At 39.8% G+C, this 19,803-nt stretch overlaps 1 protein-coding gene across 2 annotated transcripts in view; it reads right to left on the bottom strand.

The window, feature by feature from the left end:
• Positions 1 to 1,396: 1,396 nt before the first annotated feature.
• Positions 1,397 to 19,803, bottom strand: part of myo1ea (myosin IEa) — a 41,580-nt gene continuing 23,173 nt past the window's right edge. Inside the window, exons 10-29 of one of the 2 annotated variants that reach the window (XM_029497893.1) lie at positions 17,553 to 17,749; positions 17,398 to 17,478; positions 16,705 to 16,791; positions 16,522 to 16,605; positions 15,242 to 15,409; positions 13,588 to 13,673; positions 12,097 to 12,178; positions 11,809 to 11,915; positions 10,544 to 10,642; positions 10,256 to 10,400; positions 8,163 to 8,277; positions 7,911 to 8,080; positions 7,666 to 7,811; positions 6,243 to 6,389; positions 5,675 to 5,832; positions 5,303 to 5,389; positions 5,009 to 5,210; positions 4,250 to 4,285; positions 3,057 to 3,226; positions 1,397 to 2,975 (exon numbers count right to left, since the gene is read on the bottom strand). In XM_029497893.1, coding sequence (XP_029353753.1) covers positions 2,899 to 2,975; positions 3,057 to 3,226; positions 4,250 to 4,285; positions 5,009 to 5,210; positions 5,303 to 5,389; positions 5,675 to 5,832; positions 6,243 to 6,389; positions 7,666 to 7,811; positions 7,911 to 8,080; positions 8,163 to 8,277; positions 10,256 to 10,400; positions 10,544 to 10,642; positions 11,809 to 11,915; positions 12,097 to 12,178; positions 13,588 to 13,673; positions 15,242 to 15,409; positions 16,522 to 16,605; positions 16,705 to 16,791; positions 17,398 to 17,478; positions 17,553 to 17,749 — 2,444 coding nt within the window. In that variant the 3' untranslated portion in view covers positions 1,397 to 2,898. The remainder of the gene's footprint in view (positions 2,976 to 3,056; positions 3,227 to 4,249; positions 4,286 to 5,008; positions 5,211 to 5,302; positions 5,390 to 5,674; positions 5,833 to 6,242; positions 6,390 to 7,665; positions 7,812 to 7,910; positions 8,081 to 8,162; positions 8,278 to 10,255; positions 10,401 to 10,543; positions 10,643 to 11,808; positions 11,916 to 12,096; positions 12,179 to 13,587; positions 13,674 to 15,241; positions 15,410 to 16,521; positions 16,606 to 16,704; positions 16,792 to 17,397; positions 17,479 to 17,552; positions 17,750 to 19,803) is intronic. The other variant, XM_029497894.1, reaches the window with a different exon arrangement.

A 19,803-nucleotide genomic window follows, 5' to 3' on the forward strand; every position in this document is an offset into this window, starting at 1 on the left:
TGTAAACATGACAACAGAAAAGTGGTTTCGCATTCTGTTTCTAATTCAATGAAAATGTTTTCTGTGTAACTATATATATACACATATATGTAAAGGATGTGAAAAATGTATAAACCATTGCAGACTTAAAACCTTTGATCACAAGCAGCCAGTTGGTAAATATTACACCAAAAGCTTTCTGGTGTTGGTATGGTATATAACTTCCAGTTATATCTTCATTAACCTCACCATCAACCGTTGAACTTTCTCACTTATCCCAAAAAAACATATTAGTCTTTCTGTAAAACTGAACAATTGAAATGATAGTAATAATTCTCAATAATAATAACTCTTCCATTTTAGCCATGTTTTTCTCCCCTCTGGCTTCTAAGCGATGATTCATTCCACCTAGCAGAGTAAAAGAAGGTAAGGTCAGATAAGAGGATCTGGATGATGATCTATGTGGAAGGGATGGTGCTGTTTATTAAATCACCTTAATCCGTTATTTGCAGGGCAAACAGAAGAGCAGGCTACACAGAAACTAAAGTGCTTCACTATCCTGACCTTAAGGACAGACAGAGCTGATAAAGGATGGGATGTGAGTACAATACAAATGGGTGATGGTAACATTTATACATGTTAAAGAGGGTTAGGGACCTTTGTTTTGTACTTTCAGCATCTCTTCACACGCAAATCTGATTAATTCTCTTCATTTAATGGTCACTATACATACAGCTGTGTTCCTTAAATAATAATAATAATAAAAAGATTTTGTTGCAGCGCAGCAGCAGGTGAACATTCAGGGCAAATTTGTGATCAACGACAGTTCAGACCATTTTTTTAACTATGCATTTGAGGTGTGGGGATCAGTTTTTAAGGCAGTTAAAGAAGCTGCTGTTCTCCTTCTCCTTTATCAGAAATGATGTGATTTACAAGTACTCATCCCGAGGTGTTAACGGAAGCACCGGCGCAGCAAATAGACCATTTTCACCGGTGACAGATACTTGCTGTATTGGAAAAGCACATGTTGCTAATAACATCAATGATGGCTCTGTTCTCTTTATGTATAATTAGGAACAGTGTTACAGCCATTATTCATTTTAATAGCTGTGGCATGTCAATGTTTTTCCTTCAAAAGTCCAGCTATGTTAATTGGATACTAACTCGATCGATTTGTTGAAAGGTGTCTCACAAGGGAAGACAAAAATATTTGCAGTGATTTCTTATTAGAAGGTAGAGAAGGTACTTCTAGTGGCAATCCTCTATGACTCTGCTTCTACATAAATATCTGTATTTACAAAAAATATATTTTTTGTAAATACAAAATATAAAACGTTGAAGAAATCACCAAAAACAACAAAACTATTGATCTTAACATATGCTGATGTCATGTAGATAAAGAAATAAACAAACATCATTGATTGATCATTGTTCATTTAATGGGTTCTCTTGAATAAAACAACAAAAAAGCTGTTAAATATACAATATCACATGCTTCATCGAAAGTCCTGTCCTGTATTGCACAAGGATGTTTTCAACCATCCAAGATCAATCTAGATATGATTATGCAGAAAATCCATGACAGTCCCAGCAATTTTTACCGACTCGAGCATAATGTGGTTATTGAACGAAATAACAAATTACGAAGGAATGTGTAAGTAATGCAACAGCAGTGCAAAAGGATGTGCAGAAACACTCAAGCAGAAGCAAATTCTTTATAGTGCCACAGAAAAGTGAGAACAAAATTATTTAACCTTAAACAACTTCTGCACTTGACAAAACAAAAATCCATTCACCCCAGTCTGTGATAACCATTTTCTATCTGTAAATGAACTGGAAATAAAGCAGCCCTGTGAGTATCAAAAGCAGAAAATATACAATACCAAGATCCTTCATAGAAAATTAAAAAAAAAAAAAAAGGAAAGAAAGAAGAGTAATTTAAACTCTAACCGACAACAAGTGTAGTCCTAAATATGAACACATATACAGAATTAGATCTAAAAACGCCTGTTTTCTTATCAATTCATGTAAACAACTTTTTCTCAGAAACTAGGCTTATTGCTAGCTTGGCAATCTGTCCTTCATAGACTTTATTTACTGGCTGTGGCATGAATGAGTGACAATGTCTGTGTCTAAGGTAGTACCTGTACCAATAAAGTGCTAATACACCACAGACAGCATGCTCAGGTTACAGTATATGTCGCTCTCGCTCTGTGTCTAACAGATACTTGCATGATAGAAGAACAAAAACAAACAAAAACAAAGATGAAGGTGGTTTTCCAGGTGATTCACCACATTGCTTTCTGTTAAAATTTACATTGTTTTGGTATTTAAAATCATTACAATAATCACAGTGTAGTGATTTACTGAATGCCTGTTCTCGTGAAGTAGTTACAGTTAAAATAAATATACCTAGTTAAACAGCAGTCTGTTCTGTTTTGACACTGAGACAACTACGTTTGCTTCAGCAATCAAACCTTCATCTAAAGACAGCTTGTTGAAAAAAATTTTAAATAAAAATCACAGCCTGGTCCCATAGATTGAGCATTCTTCATATCAACGCTTCAAAATGTTTGCGCCCAAATCCTCAGCAAGATATAAATGACAGTGAGAACACAAAAAGCTATAAATACAATAAATAGTTTTGTTCAGTACTCAAAAGGACTGTGTAGGAAAACAGACCTTGGAGTCAAAAAAGTCTTATTGTCTTTAAAGCTGAACCTCATTTCAAGCCTGACAGTCTTTTGGTTCGGTGGTGTAACCAAAGGCAGAGCTGGAGGAAGAGTGAGTTTCTCTCTTTGGGAAATCTCATGGTGCTTCTCTCTCGGACTCTCTCTGACTGTAAGCTACATCCGGCCCCCTGAGAGGGTCAGTGGGGACGCAGGCGTCTCTCCTCCTCAGGCTGTAAAGCGCCAGCTCCTAGATCTTGGTGACATAGTTGTTGGGGAAAAGTCCCTGCTTTCCACGAAGTCGTCCTGACCACCATCCAGATGCATCTGATCAGCAAACATGGATACATTAGTGTTCTGTTTCACACTGAATGAATCCTGTCCAGGGTGAAAAAAAGTACAGCTTACCCTCTTTGATGATATCAATAATGTCATCAGCGTTGAAGCTGAGCTCGTCCGTGTCCTGAGCGTCGTAGGCATACAAAGCTTTGCACTGAGGCACCTGTGGTTTGGGTTTGGGTGCTGGTTTGGGTCGTCCTCCTCCCGGCGGAGGTCTGCTGGCTGATGGCCTGTGGGCCCTGAGGTATCATGAGACAAAGAGAGACACCACACACCTGTCAGGACGATCTAGCTGCAGGAGACAACAACGTTTTAGACTCTATCCCATAATATGAGTACATGCATAATCACCATCTTGTTAATGTGAATAAAAACCAATGTCGATCTTCTGTGGTCAACATTGTCATCAAGTTCAAAAAGCAAGTTGTGTGTTTTTTATGTTCACCTCACAACAACTATAAATCCTCCTGAATACATTTGCCTCACGTAGAATAAATAAAATTTGGAACATTAAAAAAAAACAACAACAACAAAGAAACACTTTGTGTAGTTTGTGTAGTTCATGATTCATCCCGCCTCAGTTCAAAAAAATGAGACGGTTGTTCGTAAATTAACCACAAGATGGTGATGTAGTGCATGTTGTATCTCTGCCTGCTCAGGAGCAGAGATAACGTGAGGCGTTTAAAGGCAGACTGCATCAGTGTTGATCCCAGTTTGGTGGTACCTTCAAGATCCCGGTTAATTCTTTTGTACACCGGCTGAGTTCTTTTACTTGCACAGTCGTGTATATAACTGTTTATAAAGTATAACATCTTTGATCAACACATTACCAAAAACAATACAAGACTAAGATGAGGAACGGAACAGTTTTACTCAACTATGTGAAGATCAAATAATTTAAGTGGTCACACCCCAGAGAGCAGCAAGCAGAAAGTGAAGTAGTTAGTTTATACAAATTTTATGTATTTTACTTAAAAATGATAAATGCCTCCAGTGATTTAATCCTTTATGAGGATCGGAGATCCTCATAAAGGAAAATGAAGCATTGGAGGAGATTTACAGCTGGAATACTGTAACGTTCAAGGATCTTTCATTACAGAAATGAGAAATCCATCAGACAAACAGCCAGCTTTTTAACTTTGAGTCAGAGCCTGTTTGCAGGGAAAAAACCCAGACGTTTTCAAAGGAAAAGCATCAGCATGTCCTGCTGCTAAAAGCTCTGCTAGTCCTGAACCGCCACCCAAAACACTGCAAACACTCACATTCCTCCATTTGAAGTTGGCCGTCTGTCTCCATGACTACAAAAGAATAAATTGTTCAAATTATGGCAAATTACAGAAACACAAGTATGTGTGTCAGTGGTGCGCATTTACATGTAACACTTGTGTGCATGTGAAACTAGGCCATGTGCATGGTTACCAACATTCACTCCTATTTAGCTTACTTTATGTCAGCTATGTGGAAATCAGTCATGTTAACATGAGCTCACTAATCACACTGCAACAATGTTGGGACATGTTGAGTTTAACTATTTCAACGTAACCATAATAGCAAGAGTAAAATGATCTGATCTTGGTCTTCAACTTGTAAAACCAATATTCTAAGAAATTGCTCTTGTAGCCAATCGAAAAGCTAAATTTGCTCTTCTGCTGTTACCTTTGTTGTTTGTGATTGTCACATGACAGACCAGCATTTCAGGGCCATGAGTTAAACTCGACCGATGCAACTGAGTTAGACAAAGTTTCACAAGATATCACAGGCTTCAGATTGTACTGTAACAAAACTGTCAAACTATTAAGCTTGTGAGGGGGAGAAGTGTCAACAATAACAACTTATTGTAAGCCGGGAAGAGTTGTCCCAAGATAACGCTAGCAGAGATATGATTGTTTGCTGCAGTATGAAGATTTTGAAATATGACCCATCCTTGTAGCAGCTACAAAGCCTTTTTTCCTGACTTGTTTTTTGCGCGGTTGTTACTTTGTCTGCTCCTGTGTTAACTGTGTGGGTTTCCAGCTTCTCACCCTGCAGCTCCTTGTTCAGGCACTTTCAGGCAGTCCAGGTTAGGCTGCGGACGGCTGCTGCCCTGCTCCTTCAGCTGGTTGATGTTGGTGGGCAGGAAGGGGCGGGTTGCGTTACTGGATGAGGGATGCCTCTGATTGTGATGTGAGTTTCTTTGATTGACTGCGTGGTTTGTATTCTTCAGCCCACCGTTCTGGTGAGCAACTGAAGAAAAAAGAGAAAAGATATAATATCAGGCCATACTCTGATGTAGATGGTCCAGTTGGACAGAAGACAGCTGCTTTGAGATGCTGCACCTGGAGGTCCTGGTGCAGCCCGTGATGGGATGTTGTGGTGGGTTCTGGACACATTACGGGCCTGAGTGAAATTCTTCCTGGTGGGGCCTGAGGATCAGATTTTTAGCAAAATAGCAAACAGTTAATCCATTCAGACTGACGTTATCAAATAAAATGATTAAAAGGTGCACAGGACTGCTTCTGACTCACTATATTTCTGTAGCTTCATATTTTAAAGACTACATCTGTAATGTCTTTTACAGTCTTTGAGGTCATCAGGTGTCATTGCAGTTCAGGCCAACTCAAGAGTTTTTGTGTGCCTCATTACATCTGACATTGGTTCAGGTACACGTAAGCACGGCTTGTCGCAGTAAAAGGTCTACTGATACTCACGTGTATTCTTGGGAAGGCCCGGGCCGATGCTGACCTGCAGGGATTTGCTGGAAGGTTTTAGTACGGGCATATCACCCTGACCCTGGACAAACATGACCTGCCTGGAGCCGCCGCCACTCAGGAAGCCCCAGTTCTCCTTCTTCAACTTCATCTCCAGTCTGAAAATAACATCAGTTCCAAGTTTCATACCATAGTGGAGGCTCTGTTCAGATTATACCGAATCTGTATACACAAATAAAAGGATGATGCGAAAGATGATTTCTTCTCTTGGCTGCATACTACTGAATTGATTTTATATTTGCTTATTATATCTGCACACATTGTGTTTTCGCTCATGTCTGCTTATTTGTCAGTAGTATTATATGAGAAATACCGAATGGGTCAGGGAGAGGTCAGATCCAATAATATACTATGATTTTTTTTCCTCAGTGGTCTGGCATGCATCTGATATTGGCCTTGGTGGAGGTCTGCACGCTCTGGGTGTCCTTCGTTTATATTTCTAAGTTGTCTGAAGATTGAGCAAAGTGTATTGAGCAAGTTTCGCCACATGGTGCATGTGTTTACTTACGTGTTACTAAACTTGAGTGGGAGCTTCCTCTGAGTTTTCTCCTCAAATCTACGAGCCAGTAGGCTGATGAACTCCGTCTTAAAGACACACTCCAGCAGGCTGTCGTACTCCTGCTCATGCAGGATCATAAAGTCATCCTGCATTGTGCTGAAAAACACAAGGAAAGTGCTCAGTAACTGTCTCATCTCTGATATAAAATAGAAGACTCGTGACATTAGCTGTGATAAGAGGTATGAGTGTGTCTTGCTTTCTGCTCGGCTATGATAAAAGCTGAGATGGAGACTCGAGATCATCTTTCACATTTGCATAGACACAGAGGGAGCCTCACAAAGCAGCTCACATCTGAAGAGGGAAGACAGCTTGTGCCCGTAACCCACACAAAGATACTTTGTTCCTTCCAGTGAAGTGGAGTTTTTCTCTGATGAGCTTTTTACAACTCCTGCTTTCGTTCATTGCACCAGCTGGACCATATTACCCCAGTGACTCAAAATCCCACATGCTCGCACCGACAGCTCTGTGACTTCTACCTCTGAAATAAGCCACACAGCGTTCCCATCAACAACAAAGGCCTCACAAAGGCCTTTTATTTTTTTCCCTTCTTCATAGTAAACCAGTCCACTTTATATCCTGGGAGGTTTTTTGGCTGCATATTATTTCAGCAAGAGGTGGAGCTAACCGCTCCAAGTCAGACCTGCACATACAAAGGGACAGTCACACAGTATATACACGAGGTAGTTTTAATACACTCCATATGTTTTCAATGTCCCTCTTAAGATATTTACAGTAAAATAGGAGCTTGTGTGATTGGAAATACAGGCTTGGGCATTTAAGTAGCTTCAGCAGTTTCCTGACTTTCTGCTGTGAAATGTGTGCAGGATCTACGGTGTATGTCTGCCTGTCCTGTTGTGGAAACAGCTCATTACTTACTGGTACATGCCTACTGTCTCTGCTCATCCATCTAGTTTTCTTTCCCCAAAACATTACAGAAGCGCAAATCCAATCCTGAGCGATATGAGAATTGGAAGTACGTGATGGTAGTACAGCCCTGTCTGTGGAGAGCTCAGTGTCCAGCAGTGTGAAGGATGATGCACGACGATAAGCTTTGAGATAAACGCATGGAAGGGTTTAACTGTTTTTAGCAGAGAAGGACAAAGTGTGTGATAAGAAAATGTTTAATGCTTCATTTCCAATTACATGTCACAAAATATAGAAACAGAAATATATCAGGCAGTCACACATCTTTGATTTGATGTAGCAGCACCAGAAGGCAACAGTTCAAGTTGACTATGTAGATTATTTATATTGATGAATTTAGTTTTAGTCTATATTGGGGTTGATTGTTGTGAACGATTGGACAGTTAAGTGAAGATGTGACAAAAAAACAAAACAAAACAAAACCGTGGAAACAGGAAGTAGTTCATACCTGAGTGACACTGCCAAGATCTTCTCCACATCAATCCGCCTCTTCAGCACCTCTGTCACCTGCCCTTTCTCTGCTCCCTGTTTCAGCTTTTCTCTTCCGATCAGGTACACAGATTTCGGTGTCAGGATCAAGTCCCTCTTGATTCCCTAAACATAACAGAAGTAACGCGTTGTAATTTTTTTTTTTTAGTTTTGTTTGTCTGTTGAGCCAAAGAAAGAGTCAAGACAAGTCTGACAAAAACTAACCTTGAACCGACGATCATATTTTGTGACTTTGTCCGCAAAATCAATCTTTTCTCTTTTTGCCAGAAACTGTCTCAGCTCAGGCCGGTCATCCATACCGAGGTAATCGCCTACAAAGTTTCTGTTGAGGCTGTGTCGCCGCCTCTCCTTCCGGTTCAACAGCAGATCAGAAGCTAAATGAACACAGGCAGAACAGACAGTGAGAAAGGGACAAGAGAAAGACAAATGAAGCAGGAAGATGTCACTAAGTCTCACCTTCTTCCCTCATCTGGACATATTTTTTGCAGGCAACATATTTCCTCCACGCTTTCTGGATGGTCCTGGCATAGCCATCAAACTTGCGCTCCCTCGTCTCTTCCAGCAGAAAGAGCTGTAACGACAAGCAGAGAGACTCAGCTAAAAATACAGCAGAGGACAGACACAGCTACACAATATACAGACCTAGACAGGATGAATGGAGGCTTTGTCAGTGTAAGAATTAAACTTTTTCCTCCACACGTCCTATCTAATGTTAGAACCAGCTGCTTGGATCAAATATTGTTTTTTACTTCAGCCATGTTAGTATCTGCTGAGCTTTAGGGCAACAATGTACAAATTGGGGTTTTGTTTTTTTGCTTGTATAAACACTGAAACCTGTTTATTTGTATTAGCTATTCATCCAATACCTGCCTAATGAGTTTACATTGTAAGTGATGGAGGAGCCGTCATAATAAGAAATTCTTCTTTGGCCTAAAGGCATTCCATCATATCCTGCAGAGGGAGCTGACTCTGAGCAAAAAGACCACCAGTCGTATTCCTGACATGCAATCACACTCTGTGTCCTCTCCCTCCCAGACTCAACATCCTGCCCACCGCCTCACTAACAGGCCTGGCATCAACATGAGCAGCCACAGGCCACAGTGTGACGGGACAGGAACAAACCACAAGCATCACGGCAGACATCAAACTTCAGCTACAAACGCTGTGAGGAGAAAAGTAGTCTGAGTCACTGATTGAAACAATGACGCTAAGCAATCGACGAGGTCATAGTGTTTTCAAACGGACAGACCTGAGGACAGACAGCGAGTGGAGCTTTAGCTGACATTACATGAGCGTTCATTCAGTTTTTCCTTCTTTAAGCTAAGGTCAGCGGCAGTTTCAATAAATAGTTTTAGATGTTATTAGTCAAACACCAACCTGTAGAAAGAATCACTGTTGTGGCCGCAACTGAAGATTTTTCAGAAACATGAATTTGTGTTATTAAATAATGTGTATAGTTGTAAGACAGATGCTGTAAATGACATGACATAGATGCCGCAGTTTATGTGCATTAAAATGTCTTAACAGTTTATGTTTGTATGCTGATTGGAAGGGTTAACCAGAGCGATTCGTCTGAAAAATGAATGACAGCTTTCTTTGGGTGCCAAATTCCAAAGGAAATCTTTTCAAAATCTTAAAACACAGACGAACGGAGAGTCTCATCTTAACTCTGTGTCCATGCAGCACTTATACAACCTGGGACTGGCAGTAAGCTCCCAGCTCATCTGTTACCAACATCTCTTCAACATCTGGCTCGGCACCACACAAACTAAACATATTCCACGAAACAGCGTCAAAGCTTCAGTCGTATAAATGATTAGCTGGTGTCAGTGTCTTATCAGACACAGAAGCTTGTTTTGAGAGGCATGGCAGCTCATTTCAGCGGTCCACCTTGAGTGATATTTGCTTCTCATAAGCACACCTAAATGACTCGGACTCTCAGTCTGCCAGCGTGGGGGAAGGGATGGGCTGTTGGCAGTGCATGGCTGCAATGAATAAATAAAGGATCAGCTGTAAGGACTGAACTAAGTATAAGATGTGTATGAGCATCTAAACATACATCTGTATGTGTGTGGTTGCACGTGCATGTGTACAAATGGTAATAAGTGAGAGCTCAGGCATCACACAAGCACTGCTTTCATAGGAATCATGAAAAAAAGTAGTTATGGTGGAAAAAGAGAGGCCTTTATGATGTCCCCCCCCAAATTCTGCAACCACAGCCTGTGCTTGTGTTTTAGTTCTAAAGTGGTGTTGACTCAGTGCTGACGTGGTACAAGGGTTTAATCCCCTCCCCTCTGACTAGGATTTGAGCACGATTGAGGACATTAGTGCCCTTTTATGGTGTTCAGTGTAAAAATGGTGAGTTGAGTCTTTCCTCTGCATGCAAACAGACTTGTGCTTGTCAGCATGTTTTGAAATGTAATCTGAGTTTTTACATTAATAGAGGAACAACACGTGAAATAGCTGCCCGGCAAGTTTTTGCTCTATTATCTAGTACATTTTCCTGAAAAGCTTTGTTGGCTGTTGGGGAAATGATGGAGGTGACGTACTGACTCAGGGGCTTTAACAAAGATCTTTGTGCGACCAAGCTGGAACTGGTCCTGGTCCATGTTGACGGAGCGTAAGAGATGAAGAACACCTTGCTTCTCGTCTCCTGTCCATGTTGGCCAGGACTCTTTTGTCAGAATAGCATACCTGAGGAAATGTAGAAAAAAAAGGGAGGAATGGTTGTGCAGTTTTTGGAGTGCAATAGACTTGACAAAGTTCCATTGTACTGATTAAACATTTTCTCTTCGGTATCCTGAACAAATATGAACATGAATCTGAGTGTGTGTTACCTGTTGAGGAACTTCCTGAAGATTCTGCGGTAGGCGTAGCCAGCACGCCTCACCCTGATGTTTTCCTTCAGTCCCAGATACTCCACCTGGTGCTTCACTCTGAAGGTGAGAGAAGAAGGACCCAGGATAAATGCTAAAATAAAAAAAAAAACTTCTCTCTGGTCTGTGGCCTTTATGCCAACAAATAAGATGAACAGTTGATTAACTAATCACAGTTGCCAGTTAATTTTATGATGCTTAGCTCAGGACTTCACTTTGAGACTAAAACACATACATGCTGACCCCTGACCCCTTTGAATTTGGTATTGTATTGATGGAAGTTTACTCATACTGGTTTTTCCCCCTTCCTTCCTTTTTTCATATCCTCCCTCCCTCATGTTTAAGCTATAAGCTTTTGTGTTACATTTTGAGTGTGATGTTTTTGTATTCGCGACAACTAGATATTAGTTATGCAACATTTTTTGACAGATCTGCAGCTGAAACTGCCCCCGTACTCCACTAGCGGAAGGTGTTATCACAGGTCATTGTATGCAAAAGAGCAGGCTTTTTCAAATTTTTTACTCAAACAAAGACATTAACTAACACTTAGTACACTCAGACTTCCTGTGAAAACAGCAGGTCCGGTACTAATTAATGAGCAACCCTGTGCTGGACTCACAACAGGAAGGTTGGGAGCTCTGAACAATACAACAGTACATCTGAACATGTGCCCTGAGCCTCTGAGCAGGGAAGAAAGAGTGGGAAACTGGGATAGAGGGATTAAAAGGGGGGAATGTCTCAGACACGTCTCACATGAGTAAGATTTCAGACGGACAGAAAACATTTAAAAATAGATTTATTTGTATAAAAAAAAAAAACAAAGCTAAATGGGTGAAGGCAAAACAAATTAGAACAATGAGTGTTTGTCTTCCATGCGAGAGCAGACCTGAGCTAGAGTTTATTAAACTGTGATATTTATATATAACACACATCACATTGTTGTTAATAACGTGTTTTTAAGGAATTTACACAGCTCAAAACTAATTAAAATATCTAAACAAAATTGATATTTTAAAATTAAACACATTACTGTGTAAGCTAAAGATTGAAGAGTATGACTGTTGGACGGCATATCATTGTCTCAAACTGGTCAGATGACAAGATCAAGAAAAACGTTGGTTTTTCAAAGCATTCCTACATTTAATGCATAGATGTTTGATATATACAGGCCCCAGGTGCTTTAAATGAGTGCATGTGTGAGGAGACTCAGTGAATCAGTCACTTACCGGCTCTCCTCCCAGTCTCTGGGCTTCTTGGTTTCATTAGGCTTTATGCAGCGGATGTAGTGTGGAGTGCATTTCATCAGTGTGCTCACCAAATCGTTGGCTTGTCTCTACAGACGCAGGGGAAGAGGAAGAGGGAGATGATGATAAAAATGTAATGAGTCATTATTGAATATCTGTCCCATTTCCAACAGGGATTGATAAACGACACTCAAACACATTTCTTGTTGAAAGCCGAACCTGATAAAGAATATGGACAGATACACAAACAAAACTTGGCCGGATGCACACCTTTATTTTGCTGCCTGCAGTTGTGGGTCGACCCTTCTTCTCAGCGTTGAGGTTTTCTGGAAACAGTGCTCTGATGAAGGCGCTGTCAGAAGACAAAAGGGAGGAGACTGAAGTAATGATGCACAATGGCTGTTCTGCCATGTTTCCCTGGCAGCCAAAAACAAAAATGCAGCTAATGATTAACCACCCAAGGACATTTGACTAAGGTCACTAGCTGAAAGCTCCTAGGAAAACAAGAGTTGTGTGTATTTGTACAAACACCTCTCTGTCCAGCTGATATGTCCAAAACATTAATATACAGACATGTGTATGTGAGCAGAAGAACAGAAGCTCTCTGTTAAGAAAAAATGACGCTCAGAGCTGTAGAAATGAATAATGAAATAAAAATGAACAATGTTCTGTAGTTTTTCTCAGCAGTCGTGCTGTGAATTTCTCACTTATTTAAAGACTTGTGAAGCGGAAATGAAAAAAGTACAGATTTTCCCCAAAATTATTTTTACTTCTGTGAGCAGGACTTCTGTCTTTCATACACAAAGTAATTCCCACCTATTGGCCTAAGTCAGCTTCTTTTGAAATTCTTAGAAAAGGATAAAAAATATGGTAACTATCACGCTTGCTTTACATGTAGAGCTGCTCAACATTCATCTTCTTTCAACTCGCTTCTGTTCCCGCCTTTGCTGTTTATTATTTTAGTATTTCAAAGAGCTTTTTCTTGTTGCCATTTATTTTATTCCAGCCAATTTCTTGGCTTTATCCCACATTAATATTTGTTTTATTTTAAGCTTCAGTCTCAAGGCTGAGGACAAAGAAGAAAGGATCATAAGGTTGTTTGTACAAACAGACCAGAAGTCTGTTGATATTGTCCAGCTGACAATACCAGTCTATCCTTCTCCATTCAGACCTGCTGCTTAAAGGAATGAAGCTGCTTCCTTCCTTCTCATACTTCCTTTATGTGTGACTGTGCCAAATTCATTTATCTTTATCTATGTGTCTGTATATGTTTGTAAGTATGTAAAGTGAAGGTCTTGCATTCAGGCACGTGGCTAAATGGAACTGAGGGGTATAAGCTCCTTTCATGCCTCACAAAACCAACCCGCAGAGGCGGCGGGCGGTGGCTGAGACCTGCAGGGGTTACACAGACAATGCTGGCTGTTTACACAGATGGCCAATCTGATAAAAAGAAAGTCCAAGAAACTCGGGGACCAGACTCCCCAGTGGCCCCCCACTGGGAATCTGCACTTTAACGGCCATAATGTGGAGACCACAAAACCTTTTGGGACAGCAACTGACGTGACTGCAGGCAGGGGGCAGGAGGTAAGTTGGCCCTGCACACTTCTGCTTCATCCTGACAGCTTCTAGATGCACTGGAATGTCTGAAACTCTCATTCAGATGTATTCAATTATGGCCATGTGCGTCACAATGTAGGGCTCCCCTCAAGTGAAGCACCACAGAAATCCTCACAACCTGTTGTGCAAAAAGGAGCTACTTACATTTCACTGCTCTGCATCAACTCAATGAGGTCAGTAAAAAGGACATCTCTGTTCCTCTCACAGAAACCGTCTGCATCATAGGAGACCTGGAGAAGAGACAATATCAAAAGAGTCATGAAGGAAACCTCCAAGGAACCAAAGATGACACCTGTGTGGGATTAAAAATGGTAACTGTTACATATATTATAACCCTACATAAGTATCTTACATTTTATGGGAAAATAAAATGAAGGGTTGCAGATCCAAGCTTTACACCTCCCAGGATTAGTGTCCTAAACCAGCAGTGGTTTAACAGCATATATATTAAACCACGTTCTTTCTGCTACAGTGTCAGCTGAGACTGTGGAAATGTTTTGAGTCCGGTTATGGGAGCCTGTCAAGCCTTTAATGTATAGCTCATTACCAGTGTCGGGCAAGTTATTTCAAAACTGTAAAGCATTATTTATTACTTGTTACTGCCATTTCAAAGTAATTCATTACATTATAACATTAGTGTATTTGAAATGTAAGGCATTATACTACTTATTACTTTTAAGTTACTCTCACCAAAATAACTGGAAGTATGGAATTGGCATTCTAAATGTAGCTCATTACACATCCAGTGGAAGGTGATGTGAGATCTGATTGAGGTAGACTTAAGGCTAAAAACTGTATAATATGATAACAATATAATAGCCACAGTAATTTAGTAATTTAATTTTCAGATCTTTAGGTTTCGCACACAAAATGCATTTAACTACAATATTCCTCACGTCCTTATTTCTAACGAACTGAAAGTAATGGGCATGTGCCTTTCTGGTGAACATACTGTCCAACATTGCATCTGCTGCTGCTGCGCTTATCGCTTCTGTTCTGTATAGAAGATTAGAAGGGAAGTGAAACATTTTCTCCTCTGCTGATCTCGCTGTGTTTTTGTATAGAAAAAAAAAAAAAAACCCACTTCAATCCAGGTTAAAATGCATTGTAACCCACATTATTGACATTTGCACTGAGTAAAATGTTATCAACTTTCTTTTGTAATGCCTTACATTACTGCATTACAGTAAAAAGCAATGCATTACATTAATGAATTACTTTTGCTACGCGTTACTCCAACACTGCTCATTAAGCCCAAAGCATGTGTGCCAAGCTTGGGCCACCACACATCTGGTGAATGGCATGGGACGGCCATGACCATCAAAAGGAAAATGAATACAAAACAAAGGTGTCTGATGAATCACAATGCACAAGTGAAGTAAAGCTGATCAATGTGTGTTTATAGCTAGACATCGATACATATGGAAATGAGCTTGCAACCATAAATAGGAAGAAAGGGAGAGTTGAGATGTGCAGGACAGGACGGGAAACTTAGATGAACATAAACAACTATAGTAGCAGCCGTATAAATGGTATTTATAACAGATCATACAAGAATCAAACACAACGATGAATGGCATTTTAACAAGCTTCTATTTCCAGAACTTAACATCAGCTTTGATCTGCATATGGTATTCATAAAACATCAATTTACAGTTGATACCAGAGCAAAGACAAATGCATTTTGAATGTTGGAATGATTCTTTTAAACTCACCGATGTGTGCAAGCAGCAGCAATTAGAAAACAAGTGATTTCTGTGTTCCCTGGATATGCCGAGCTATGTGTCCTCAAACTGACCTTGCCAGCATAGTGGTGGATGATGAAGCCCTGGTTCCAGCTGTTGAAGTGTTCATGGGTGTTGATCTGGACTCTGAGCTTCTGAAGCATCGTCTGGTCTGCTCCTTCGCCCACTGCATGCATGGTAGCACACACATCGTCCACGATGCTCATGATGCCAGGGGGATTCTGGGAAAAAAAGACAATTACTGGTTTATGTGGCTTGCTGTGAAGTTATTTTTGAACTTTTGCTGGTAAATAAATTGGAAGGTCAAGGAGGGATGAACGGAAAAGTTTTTAATATTAACTACAACAAGTGAAAGAGCTGGATGATCCACTATCATTTACATAGTTGAAGCAAAATTGCTAAAATTGGAACTTCAATTTTCTTCATCATCTACAGATAACTAACAGCTTTGATTTGTTTGTATCATTATTTGAACTTTTGGTTGGACAAAAATATATCATATTGGATGAAATTTGGGCTGCTATTAATTCACCACTTAATTCACCAGTGATTACTGATGAATACTGATGCACTACAGATTGATGATTAATAGATGAACTGTCTGACATATCATAGAAAGCTTCACATGATGAATATTCATTTTGGTTATTAACAAGACTCTGAAGGGGCAGTCAGCTATAGCACAGCTTCATTATGTCTGAAGCTGATTAGCGGCCTTCAGTTTGCACAGTGGTAGCAGTGTCTTCAACTCAGAGAATACAAGTCTCTGTCACTGGATTAACTGAAGTAGGTCTGGTTTAAAGAGCAGGACTGTCAGGCACTGATACAGATCCCCTGATCCTCTCAGATGGAGGCTTGTTTTAAAGCCGTTGTTGCAGATTTCATAGATTAGACCTCTCAGTGGGAGGGATAAATCAATTTAAGAGGCATGTTGGCACATTTGATATTAAGCTGCAAGTCGCAGCAACTTCAGAGACTCAGAGTGCAATAAAATTAACAATGGTTTGGTTTTTTTTTTTGTGTATTTTTTACAAAAAACTAAACACTTTCTATTCTAGTTTGTTGTAACAGTAAATTGACGCAAGGCTTCATAATTACTGATTTATCTGACACGTGTTTGATTAATCAATGACTGTTTTGTCTTTAAATGATAAAAATAACCAACAATGTCCTCCACAATGTTCGACGGGTGTTATAATCATTTGTTTTTTTCCTGTACACAGTACAATACTCAAACTATTCAATTTACCATCATATAAAACAAAAAAAATCATTTCTGAGCAGCCAAAGTTTTGAATGAACATTAACATTCACATATTTATTTATGGCTTACTTTGCTCTCAATGAGATCACAGACAATCTTGTTGTTGAAGTAATCAATAGGAGTCCACTTGATGCCTTCTTGCACATACTCCTCCTACAAAGAGAGACAGAGAGAGAGTTAAGGTTCAAATCATAGAACATCTAAAGAAATTGAAATTTTAAAATAATGACCAAGAGTGTGGAGGAGCATTACCTGCTCTGCCTTTAGAGTCAGCTCAATGAATATCTGCTGAAGCTTCTCATTCACAAAGTTGATGCAGAACTGCTCAAATCCATTTTTCTAATAAAGAGAAATCATGGTTAACAAACTCCATGCAGCAAATGTGAGCTTTGTCTTCAGGAGAGCACAGATCTGCTTTGGGTTTTGTGGGTATTGTTTGAAGCCAGCTGTGTGCAGTCTCTCTCTGCTATTTAATGGAGGGCTATACTGCGCTCATACAATCACAGACCTTCAGTCTGAACCTTGGCCAACAGCGCTCTGCAGCTTCCTGTTGAACATAAAATGGAACTGACCTTTGTTTTCATTGTCAATATGAAAAAAAAAATACTCTGACCTGAAAGACAAAACTGGCAGATCCAAATAGACTAGATGCTCTCTCTCTCTCTATATATATATATCTATATATATATAGATATATATATAAAAATATATATAACAAGTCCAGGACACTAAACAAACTAGTAATCTGATTAAGAGGATGTTGAAGTCTGCTCCAATAATCAGGAGATGGGACTTAATCCACATGCTTTTTCAATCAGTTTCATCCTTTGTGTTTAATCTGTTTAAAATGCTCAAAGTTAATACCTGTTAATCTAATTTATGTGTTGCTGCAGAGTAAAGTTCCAGTAGACACGTCAGCTTCAGAGATAGGCAAAAAATGCTTACTTGGAAAATTTCAAATCCATAAATATCCAACACGCCGATATTTAACTCTTGATGATCCTTCACCATGGCTTTGTTGATGGACTGAAATTAAAGAGATGTGTTACTTACTCAATCATTACTTAAAATGTACTGTGCTCAGTGCGGTCCAATCATACCTCAACCAAGTAGTCAAACACACGTGAATGCAGGGCTTTGGAGAGGGCGTCTCGAGTGTAACATGCCTGCTCAACATTCAGTGTCACATCGATAGACTCCACTGCATTCCCCCACTTGCTGTCCATCTTCCTGCTGGTCAGCTTCTCCTTCAGACGCTTCTGGTCAATTCCCAGTAGAAATGCAGGAAAGGCCAGGACTGTCAAGAGAGAGCAGGACATACACAGAGGAGAAAAGAAACTTATAACTATTCTGAATTAGTCTAAAAAGCCTTGAGGAGTTCCTACACTCTGTTGGACTACAGTAATTTATGAACATATTTCACGATACTGCATGGATTACCACCAACTTCGTGTATATTATTACAACACAGAGATTACAGCCATGGCTCCTCTTGAAATATGAAACAATTATTTGGCTCATGCATTTACTTCTTACTTCTTTCTTTCGCGATAAGGTTTCACAAATCATAAAAGTTTCCACTGATTCAAATGCATGGAACTGAGGGAGAAAACCACAAAACCAGAGCTGCTCTCAGGTCCTGAAATGACACATCCTCTGGAGAAAATTCAGCACAGATGAGATTTGAATTACAGCTGCATGTAAAATAGAAAAACATAATTGGGATAACCTTTGAAAAAAAAAAAAGTGTTGTGTACACCACAGATCATTTGCTCCCGACCTGGCATTGATATTGTTCCCTTAGAGCCCCTCCCAGTCTTATTACAGTGACTCACTTCCCCTAAGAGGGAATAGCTCTCAGGCCTGCAGACTCACTGTGTCTGGGAATGCATCACACCACTGCAGTAGCTCCCCTTCTGGGACATTAGGGTGTGACTTACCATACGTCTGCTTAAATCGTGAGGAAAAGTCATCCTTTGTGTTCGGCAGGAAAGCTATGGATTGTATAGTGAAGGCTTTTGCGCATTGTGTGCATGAATTTCAGGAACAATGCAGTATTTTTTCTGCAGGAAATTTGTTAGTCAAAGCAGCAGTGAATAATAAAAGCAACAGGAGGGCGTGCTATCAGTAGAGGTTCTACCAACCATGAGACTTCACCCACTCCAATCTGATGAAACACATTGTAATAATTCTGGTAATTCCCTCTTACAAGATTCACTCTGCTCAGCCATTGAAAATAATGTCCAAATAATAACATTTGGGATATTGAAATGTCTAAGCTTATGTGTGATCAAAAAAAGAGTATTAAGAAGTATGAACAATGACTATCCTGGTATAGTTAATATATAAATTTAATGAAGCTCAAGAACAAGCAAACACACAATGGGAATACAATATTGTCAAACATAATTGTTTTTAAAATAACTGAGGGAAAAATTCCCAGGAAACACTTACAACAATAGGGTTCAAGATGTTATGATGATTTTTTTTTGTTTAGTTTGTTCTGGATGATTAGTTTATAAGATGAGATGTTCTAGTCTAAAACTGTTAACAGCAATTTTTTGTATGTTTGTATATTTCTATGAAAAATCACTGTCAGGACAAAGCTGCCTCATGACAAAACCAGTCTACCAACATCCATATTTTTAGTACACAAGTAGTTTCAATACTTATTTCAACAAAAGATGACTCACTGACTTTTCTTGCTGAGGGTAATATTATTGTGAACTTGCCTTATGTAATTTTGTATGGGAGGATGAGTGTGAAATTTAAGTTTAAGCACACATGGAATGTGACTGGAGGGAACAGGAGAGGCAGAGATTATGCTTGTGCTGCTCGGCTACGCAGAACAGATTTCAACTTTTCTGTGCTGCATCATGCAGATACAGCCTGACAAGGAAGGAAAATGGGAGGAGAAGATTAAAATGAGGGAGGAAAAGGCAACAGGAAAGGGGACAGGAGGAGATGTATTTTTCCAAGTAATTTAGGTCTTTGATGACATATGCCCAGACCTTCAATAATAGTGTTTTATTTTCTGGTAATCTAGCATGGTAGCATGGTTACTCCAGACATTTGGCTGCAGCCCTGCATTAGCACAATAAAATTTTAGGGCGTGAAAGTGGGGAGAGAAAAACCAACAGAGGGAAGGGCACCTCAGGACACTAAAGAGAAGAGAGACATTCACAAAAATGCAATTTACCACATGCCGGTCTCAACCTGAATGTCTTATTCAATTTGTGGCCTCGGGCATGACCATACAACTGTGTCTGTGCCATGAGAGCAACATGAATTTATCAGCAAACAATTGATAGATTATCACTTCATTCATGATCCACAGAGGAATAATTGGAA

The sequence above is a fragment of the Echeneis naucrates genome, chromosome 3 (assembly GCF_900963305.1).
Source record: "Echeneis naucrates chromosome 3, fEcheNa1.1, whole genome shotgun sequence".
NCBI classification, from domain to species: Eukaryota; Metazoa; Chordata; class Actinopteri; order Carangiformes; family Echeneidae; genus Echeneis; species Echeneis naucrates.